General features: G+C 46.1%; 1 protein-coding gene across 1 annotated transcript in view; it reads right to left on the bottom strand.

The window, feature by feature from the left end:
- Positions 1–624: 624 nt before the first annotated feature.
- Positions 625–10,023, bottom strand: part of LOC107116745 (aquaporin-2-like) — a 21,129-nt gene continuing 11,730 nt past the window's right edge. The window contains exons 3-4 of the mRNA XM_015418735.1: positions 8,116–8,196; positions 625–840 (exon numbers count right to left, since the gene is read on the bottom strand). Of these exons, the coding sequence (XP_015274221.1) occupies positions 625–840; positions 8,116–8,196 (297 nt within the window). The remainder of the gene's footprint in view (positions 841–8,115; positions 8,197–10,023) is intronic.

Raw genomic sequence — 10,023 nt, 5'->3', positions numbered from 1 at the left:
CAAAAGATGGGAGCATAATGGATTTTCATTCATTTTAATAAATGGTGTAAAGCAGCAAAAAGGGACTCACTGTATGTACGGAGGCATGAGAAGCCAGATGACTCTAGCTATAGTCTGTGAGACTAAAACTCAAATTTTCTGAGTTTACCAGTCCATCACTCCAGATATCAGACTTAAGAAGGTTGTAGACTTCAAAGAAAATGTTGACCTTTTTTGTTTCATATAAACTGATTGTTGTGATCAATGCATTTTCAGCTATAATCAAAATGTTAGAGATTTAGGAAAAAATTAGCTGATACAGATAGGAAATAAAGATTGTGTTTGGATAAATTTTGTTAGCCTTTAAGTTGGTATTGGACTTTTGCTTAACTTTGTTAGGCAGAAGAGGATGCCATATAGTCTATTAAAAATAGCTTAATGCTCTTTTGTGGGTCCTCCACATCAAGCTAAAAAGTTAGGCTCCATGGATGCTCCATCACAGATACATGTATTGCCCCTGGTGAGGGTAACATTAACCTGCAAAGTTCCTTTGCAGCTTGTATGAATGTACATTTGGCTCAGGAGTAGATACCAGAGAACATGGTTTGTTGTGGCCTGTTCCTTTCACAGACCACTGGAGTTGGCTTAAACTTTCTCCATCACCCCTCGAGGTAGTGTTTGCGGGGAATGCAGCTCCATCGATTGCCGCCTGCGAACTTCACGCTCTTTCCAGTCTTCCTCTGGTTCATAGCCTTTGAAGATGGCTAACCTTTCAGAAAGGGTCTTTGTATGGGGGAAGAGAGCATAGTTGTAGATCAAGGAAGCCACCACTGCCCCAACCATTGGTCCCAGCCAGAAGACCTGGGGGAAGAAAGTAGAGAAATTGTTTGATGCGCCTATGCAAAAACTCTCAGATAATAATAATAATAATATACTTTATTGTCATTGTACATAGTACAACGAAATTAAAGGTGCAATCATTTCAGTGATCTACAGCCATACTCATATACACTCACACAACCATTCACAACCATCCCATAACTCCCTTAAGGTTCACATTGCAACTTAAATCACCAATGTCACCCAAATTCCAATTTCATACAGCATTTAAAGCAATAATAGCTCTCGAATAAAAACTGGTTTTTAATCTGTTTGTCCTTGTTTTAATTGTCCTATATCTTCTACCCGAAGGCAGCAGTTCAAACAGGGAGTGTTCAGGGTGTGACAAATCCTGCAGAATGTTCTTTGCTTTTTTCAAACATCACGAACTATACAATTCCTCCAGGAATGAGAGAGGGCAGCCAATAATCTTCTGGGCTGTGATGATAATTCTCTGGAGTGCTTTCCTATCCACAGCCATACAACTGGCAAACCAGGCACAGACACAGTATATTAAAATGCTCTCTATTGAGCAACAATAGAAGGACATCAGTATTTTCTCACTCAAGTTATTTTTCTTTAAAAGTCTGAGAAAAAAGAGCCTCTGCTGGGCCTTCTTCACCAGAGCAGTGGTGTTAGTGCTCCAGGTCAAGTTTTGCTCAATAATAATGTTAGGACAATAAACTTGTCCTAACACTATAGAATAGAGATTGAGGGATTTCCCCCCCCTTTCAAACTCTTCTTTACAACCCAAGTGGAAGATTTCTTCAGTGGGGATGAGGAGAGGGAATTTTGTGAGACTGCATCTAATGAATGGAGGCATGGTGGAGGTACAGAGGTATGGCACTGGAGGTAAGGCCGCAGTACCACCATTATTAGATCGTCTTCAGCCAAAGAATTGGCAAATTATTTCATGATACAGTTCCTCATACCTGCGGTTCCTGGTCACATACGTCTCTCCTCTCCATCCATATTTCCTACCAGTTTACAGTCTCATCTTCCCCTCATTCCTTTGAACCACTCCCTCCCCCCCATTGCAACTGAAAAACACCATTTTCCTACACCCGCTACTGCTGACCTGCTTACTTCTCTGGCACCTGGCTACTGATCTTTTCCCCCTCTAGGTCTTTTGTAGGTCTCCCCCATCTCTAAGTCCTGAAGAGCTCAGGTTGAGATCCTTTTTCTTGCCCCTCTTCTTGTGGCAGTGGAATGGAGAACTCACCCTGGACAATTGTGCTTCCTAGGGTTCTTTGCTCCTAAGACATGCCCTGCCACAATGGAGTGGGTAAGAGAAAGAGAGATATACACTGACTTTGTTGGTACTGTTGCCTTCCTGCCAGATAAACTGGAGCAATGGAGAAAGGGGAACTGATCTGTCATCTGGAGGTCACTTGTAATACCAGGAGATCTCCAGCCCCCGCCTCGAGGTTGGTAACCCTAGGAGAAAGGTATGACAACATGCTGGCTGGATTCTACCACCTTAATCTGTTGTATGTATAAATCAAGCAGGATGGTTAAATGGCCTCTTTTTCTGAGGATAATTCTCTTTTTTGAGGACTATTCTCTCTATGTCCATTCTGCCAGCTTTTTTTTTTTTTTTGAGACCTCTCCTGGTCTCAAATAGAAGTCCAGGTTCTGCATCTGTCTGGTAAAATTGGCTAAGGTGGTGTAAATACTAATGTGCAGTTGGAGAGATACTCAAGCTATCCAAGCTGTTTGGAATGAACTAAAAGAGCCCCATCAACAGCACCTGGACAACAGAAACAGCGGGTGCTACAGTGAGTTATATTTCTCTTTAAATGATTACAATTACAAATTTGCAAATCCCTTCTTAGATGGCCACCCTAAAACCAAGCCTGAGCGGACACCTCAGAATGTGCTTCAGAATAACTTGAAATGTACAGGGGTTCCATGATAAACCTGCAGGGGTTCTTCAGCACATGATTCAGTGAAGGAAATGTACCCTGAAAGTAGGAAGTTTGAAAGCGGCTGTGTCATGATCCTCAGACAAAGAATGAGTCATCTGTAGGCCTCAAGGAGGCCTCTCTCCCACTAGGAGGCCTGGGGCCTTGCTGGAATTTTCCCTCTCGGCCTGTATTTTCCAGGTATCCTCTGAGTCTTGTGATTGGACTGGGGTGAAACTGGAGGGAAAGGGCAGGCTGGGCCTTGAGTAGGGTTGCCATCTCCCCGATGGGGGCAGGGGTTTCCCCACTTTCGGGGGTCCCAATCTGCCATCAGCCAGGTGGCCACCAGGGGAGCCCCACCCTCAAAGAACCCCATCCCAGCTGACGTGCCTGCCACAATGATGTCACCTGGAGGTGACATCATCGTGCCTGGCACACCACATGGGGGCACTCTAGCATTTGGGCATACGATCTACAGTGACCATAGAGTTTCCCCAAAAAACATTAGATTGTACCCTGCTTGACCTGCCCAGCACGATGATATCACTTCTGGGAAGACTCCTGGCAGGGGTCATTTCGTAGAAGAAGAGGTGCAGGAGCTCATTAGCATAACTCATTAGCATAACTCATTTGCATATGCCACACCCCTGACATCATTTTTTTTTTTGGGTGGGGGGGGGAACGTGCATATCTGTCCTCGCAGAGGATGGAGAGCTTGTACCTGAATAAAACTTGGTCTTAAAGGCGCTACTGGACAGTTTTGGACCAGGGCCCGGGGGGGGGCTCTGCAACTTACCTGGCTGCTTCTTGCTCTGACTGAGGGCTGCTGGGAGTAGGGGGTGGGGCTTGTTGCATGTGCCCGCCCCCTGGGCTCTTTACTGCCGGAGCTCCGCTCCTGTGCGCTCTTGCAGGAAATGACCACTGACTCCAGGACTGAGATTGGAGCCCCCCGCTGACAGCAAGGCAACCCTAGCCTTGAGGGAAATTACAAGGACCCCCCGAAGAGGGAAGGTGTTCTTCTCCAGGAGCTGAGTAGCAGAGAGGACCCCTCACCCAGGGCAGGTCAGTTGGACCTGGGAAGGGTCAGGTACAGTAGGGACCACTGAGGCCACTGCATTAGGATGCTTTATTGTTTTCTTGCCAGCTCCTTCATGTGTCAGTTTTGCACAGCTGGCTGAAAATGTATCCCTGTTAAAGTTGCTACTGCCAAATGCCCCCCCCCCATCTGTTTGGTTACAATACAGCTTGAATAGAACAGTTTGTTTTAATCTGCCTGGGTCCTCCAGCTCCAGTGTTTACCTGGCAATGCCCTCACCCGTGGAGCAGTACTGTTTGGAAGGGTGAAGGGAGGTGGGGCAATCTAGGCCTCCCTGGTTTGAACCCCCACACCAAGGGACATCGCATCGGTGGCAAGCCTGCACAGCCTCTGCCCCAGACTGCACCAGGCTGCCTTCCTGTTTTTGCTGTATAGATTGTGGGAAAGAAAATTTTAAAAAAGCCTGAAGGACTGGAGGAGGATAAAAGATATGCAAAATATAAGGAAAGTATCTGCAGATACACACTTATGCACATGGGGGAAAGACCAAAAGAAAGAAAGAGCGCTGCAACAATCTGAACGATTGACCAGGGTGGGATGTCTGATCAAAACTTCCTGCAACTATTTAAACTGCCGCAAACAGAGGTGCAGCCAGATTGCGCCAAGCCTCCAGTGTGACCGCAGCCTCAGAGTTCTTTTCCAAACTTACTCAAAGGTTTTTCTTCCTCTGTTCTTTCAGTTCATTGAACACAAGTGGTAAATTCTCTCCAAACACACAAAAGCCAGAGCTAGTGGAAAAACTGCCCTGAAGCTGGCACAAACTAGAATCCTCAGAGTTCACACAACTAGAACCAAAGAGGGGTTCTCAATCCATTGCCAAGTCACAAAGAGCAAGCCACTGAAATCTCTTCCTCTTGTAACCCAGCCGAGACATCGGTATAATTGCTTACTGTGCAGTACTCCTGCCAATCATTATGAACTAAGAACTCTCACCCCATGTAATATTATCATACTATTACTGAAATACCAAGAGATTTCCTGGTTCTAGGAACACTGTACCCTGCAATATGCAGAGATACCGACAATCCCTATTCATTAAGGACAATCCAGCTTTTCTGACAACCGTCTCTGGCCCCTGCCACACGGGGGGGGGGGAGTACGACCAACGTGCGGCTTTTTAAAGCCGCACCAAAAGAAACACGCGGCGGCGGGATCACATAGATCCCCTGAGCCGCCGCGCAGTTCCTCCCTGGCACGATCAGATGGGGGGGAGCTACTGAAGGGAGAGCCAGGCTGCCGAACAGCACATGTGTGCACGTGCGCAGTTCGGCCGGGAGCCTGGATTGCTCCAGATGACGGGCGCGGCGGCGATCCCACGGCCAGGCTTGCTGCGGTGCTTCAGGTAAGTCCTCCTCTGTAGGAGGTTCTTTTTTGCAGCGGCTTTTCCGGGTTTAGGGACGGATCGGGGACGGGTGCATGTCGCTTCCCAGATGTTGTGGTGAGATCGCACCCATTTGCTGTGCCCCCGATCCGTCCCTCTCCCGGGCCAAAATCTTCTGTGTGACCGGGGCCTCTGATTGATCATTGCCTATTCTTTGCACGTTGGGGGAAGTTAGGTGAGTGCTTTGCAAAAAAAAAACCCCTGAGTTGCTGTTAAATAAAAATAAAATGGTTTCAGCTTCCTTTCCCAAGTCTCTGGAACAGGGGTTTCGGTAGCTCTCTGGCTGCTGCAAAGTAGTTTATGCATTCCCCAGAAGACCTTCACAGGAATTTTGCTCAGTGCTGCTTAGCTGATAGCTTCATTTCTGGTGCCCTTCCTAGTTTATATTTTGTTTCTGGGACAGAACAGAACTTGATAACATTCTGATAACAACAGAACTTGATAACATTCTGAGGAGGGGGGTATTTTCCCCTTACTCAAAAGTAGCTCTCATTAAAGGACGGATCGGGGACCCTTGCTGTAGAAGTTTTGTCTCACTGAACTGAATGTATTTTGTCCACTGGCAGGTGATAGCAGAAGGACAAACCAGGCGGTGCTCAGGCTGCTGTTTTGCATGCGGCAACAGGTGAGGCTCATTTTGAACTTTTATTGGCTACTAATAGAGTTGCCAGCCTCCAGGTAGTGGCTGGAGATCTCCCAGAATTACAACCGGTCTCAGTCCCCTTGGAGAAAATGGCTACTTTGGGAGGTGGACAGTACGGCATTATGCCCTGCTGAGGTCTCCAGGCTCCGCCCTGCAAGTCTCCAGGTATTTCCCAACACAAACCTGGCAACTCTAGCTGTTAGGGGTGTATGTGTTCTTTTCTAGTTGCATATCTTTAGCAAAGGAATATTCTGCTTCTAAACCAGTACAGGGCTGGCTATGGCGGCTGTTCATGAATGCAGCACACAATAGGCAGAAAAGGACCTTTGGGAAAGAGCCTGTTGCAAGAAGTTTAACTGGATGTCCATGAAATTCTTCCTGAATTCTTCTCTGGAGTGTGGAATTCTAAATTACCTACATACTGCAACCTTTTTTGCATGGTCCAAAGTGGGATTGAAATGGGGTTCCACTCAGCACCTTCCCATCATCCCCATGTGGGTACTATATCACTACTGGGAAGTAATCGTTCAAGCATTTGCCTGCTTTGGATTGGCAGACAGTCTCCTGGCAAACCAGTCTTCCCACCCACCATTGCTTTTGGGGCTGGCAGGAGGAGAAACAATGGGTGGTGGAAATGACATTGTGCAACGCACCAGCTGAAGCATACTATTTAATTTTTTATTATATTTTAGATTTATAGGCCGCCCCCCCGCAAGCGGGCTCAGGGTGGCTTACAGATGAGGCAAACATGCCCATAATTAAAACAGCTAAAACCTGATAAAACAATCAATCAATTATATAGTACGAGGTGCTCAAGTTGTCTCAAAGTCCTCAGTAACAATATGGGCTTCTGGTGTTGGTAATCTCAAGTCAATTGTATCGTTCCAGGTGGCAATACCCTTCATTCTTCATCCCAGGGCCATTGCACCCCCCTAGATGTTACCCAAGTCAGTTGGTGGTGGTGGTGCAGCAATGGCACAGTAGGCCGGATCTCCTCCGGGAGCTCGTTCCACCAGGTAGGGGCTGCTACCGAAAAAGCCCTGGCCCTGGTTGCAGCAAACATAGTACCTTTAGGGCCTGGGGTTACCAGGAGGTGTTGAGTCCCCGACCATAGTGCCCTTGGGGGAACATATGGGGAAAGGCGGTCCCTCAGGTATGCTAGACCCTGGCCATATAGGGCTTTAAAGGTAAGAACGAGCACTTTGAAGTGAACCCGGTACGCTATTGGCAGCCAGTTCAGCACTTTCAGCACAGGCCTGATATGGTCCCGTCTAGAGAGACCCATCAACAGCCTGGCCGCAGCATTCTGCACTAGCTGCAGCTTCCGGATTTGTGACAAAGGCAGTCCCATGTAGATAGTGTTATAGTAGTCTAACCTCGAGGTGACCGTCGCATGGATCACTGTGGCCAGGTCATCACGGTCAAGGAAGGGAACCAACTGCCGAGCCAGCCGAAGATGGTAGAAGGCCAACTTGGCAGTGGCTGCCACCTGGGCCTCCATCATTAAGGAGGAGTCCAGGAGCACACCCAAACGCCTAACCTCTGACGCTGGCACAAAAGGCGCCCCATCGAAGGTCGGGAGGGGAAGTCCCAACCCCGAACCAACCCGACTCAGGCCCAGGACCTCCATCTTCACCGGGTTTAGTTTCAGCCGACTCAGTCTGAGCCAAGCACCCACAGCTTGCAATGCCTGATGAAGGTCATCTGGGCTGGAGTTCAACTGGCTGCCCAACATCAGATAGAGCTGGGTGTCATCTGCGTATAGGTGACACCCAAAACCACATCTCCGGGCAATCTGGGCAAGGGGGCGCATGTAGATGTTAAACAACATCGGGGACAGCACCACTGTCTATAACAAGACGGATGAGATTGTATATCTGATTGCATCAGGATTCCTTTTTTGTGATGCTTTACTAATGTGCAGGAGCATATGTGCACCTCAGTAAAACACTGCACAAAAAGAATCTTGCCGCAATCATACATATTATCACATCAGTATCACTTTTTGCAGTGTTTTATTAATGTGTCTCTGTGGACTGGTACTATTGTAGGGAGAGAAACAAAAACTGAAAAGCGTAACAAGCTCCATAGAAACCAATTCCAGAGTTAATTGTTAAATACAGAGATACTCTGTGAGAATAGTAATTTACAAGTAGCCACAAGAACCCCAGTTTTCAGCTCTTGAAAATGTCGAAAGCTATACTGTAGCTACACAAATTATATGATGTCTTACCCATTGGCTGTCAAAGTCACCCACAATCACAGCAGGAGCAAAAGATCTAGCTGGGTTCATAGAACAGCCGGTGTAATAGATCTAGGAAACAGAGGGAGTATTGTTATGCATTTTATTTACACAGACAAATGTTATTTAAATAGGCATGAGTTAGAGAAAGCGGGTGGGGGGGGGGAGAAGAATCTCAAATGCCACTATAAGGAATTAAGGCTATTCTTGCAAATCAACCAAGGGCTATTACGTTTGTTCATTCTCTGAAAGAAACTTAAACATTTATGTTAGGTGTATTTTAATATAGGTGTAGTTGTGTGTGCTTTCTGCCACGGGTAAGTGAATCAGACAGTTGCTGTTTCAATTCTCTCTGAATTTACTTGATGTAGAAGTTCATGGACCTGACCTTGCTGTTTGAACAGCTGGTTGGGGGAAATGATCAAGAGTGTCTTCTATCATTTGCACCTGGCTTGCCAATTCTCACTCTATGCTGATCCATGCTTTTGTAACTTTGCAGTTGGACTGGTGTAATGCACTCTACATGGGCTGCCCTTGAAGACAACCTGGAAAGTTCACTGTTTCCAAATGCAGTGACCCAATTGTTGACAGAGGCTTGCCAGATGAAACAAATCTTGCCTGTCTTAAAACCAGGGGAGGGTTGACAATTTACTTTCCCAGAAAAACCCCCAGTGGGACTCTGCCTTGGAGGGCCAACTGTCCCAGACCCTCCAGCTGCTTTAATTAAAACTAAGTTTTTTCACTGAATTGCCATTGCATTAATTGCTTTATTTAAAATAGATTGCTCACTGCATTGTGGTTGTATTCATATATTTTAATTCTCTTTTATTTGTATTTTATTATCACTCCAGAATTTGCATAGAATTATGATCCATGATTATGATAGCCTTTAGGATAGTATCAGGACAGTCCTAAGCAGAACTGTGATTTTATTTTATTAAATTTCTAGACTGCCCTCCCCTGTGTAGCAAGGCTCAGGGCGGGTTACAACAATCACAATATAACAACATTATGCAATAAATTAGGATAAGCAACAATAAGTAATTGGTTAAAATCCAAAATATGAAATCATTTATAAATCATTTCATTTGTGACACTAATTTCAGCTATTTCTGAGGCCACTCCATATATGTGCATAACAGATGTTACTATTACAGGAGGTGGACAGGTGAGTAAAATTCATATAAAATGGAATATAAGAGTACAGTGAGAAAGCCAATACTGGTAGTCAATGGACTTAAAATAACGTAATTCTGTTTAGGATAGTATGAAGAAATGCATTTTTTTCTTTGGAGATTTGAAATGAGCGAAATCTTCATTCTGAGTTTTAAAAGTTTCTTTTTTCTCTCTGGGCAGAGAGTAGGCAGGAAGGGGGGGGGGAGGTCAGTTCAATTGCTTTCCAAACATACCTCAGCCCACCTTCATGCAAATGCTAATAGATCTAGCAGGAGAGATAATGGGTGAGTCAAGCTTTCCCCTTCCCCAAGCAGGGAACAGAGATTTGGAGGAATTAAATACTAGAGAGACTTCAGGAAGGAAATTTCTGGAAACTTCAGAAAACCTTCTCTCATCCGGCCTGACCTGGTCAGTGGGTGGGGAAAAGAGAGGTGATAAAACTCAGGGGAGTAAGAAGGAAGGTCGCTTGGGTGTGGCCCTGTGCTTCATGTGCTGCCCTGAAGAGCTGAAAGAAGCTTCAAGGTAATTCAAACTCTGTAGAGATCTGTAACTTCCTAAGCTAAGGAGACTGCCCTATATTTTAACATCTGATAGGGCATGTATAGAGAGAGGTTCAGAGGACTTGTGTTTTACCCATGTTTGCCTCCCTGAACTCGCCATGGGCCAGCTGGAGATGCCAGCGCAGGGAGGCAGACATGCCTGTCTTCGCCCCTGAGCCGCTCC

This window comes from Gekko japonicus, unplaced genomic scaffold, assembly GCF_001447785.1.
Source record: "Gekko japonicus isolate JY-2015 unplaced genomic scaffold, Gekko_japonicus_V1.1 scaffold823, whole genome shotgun sequence".
In the NCBI taxonomy this organism is placed as follows: Eukaryota; Metazoa; Chordata; class Lepidosauria; order Squamata; family Gekkonidae; genus Gekko; species Gekko japonicus.
The sequence above is the reverse complement of the archived record's forward strand: the minus strand, read 5'-3'. Positions and strand labels throughout refer to the sequence as shown.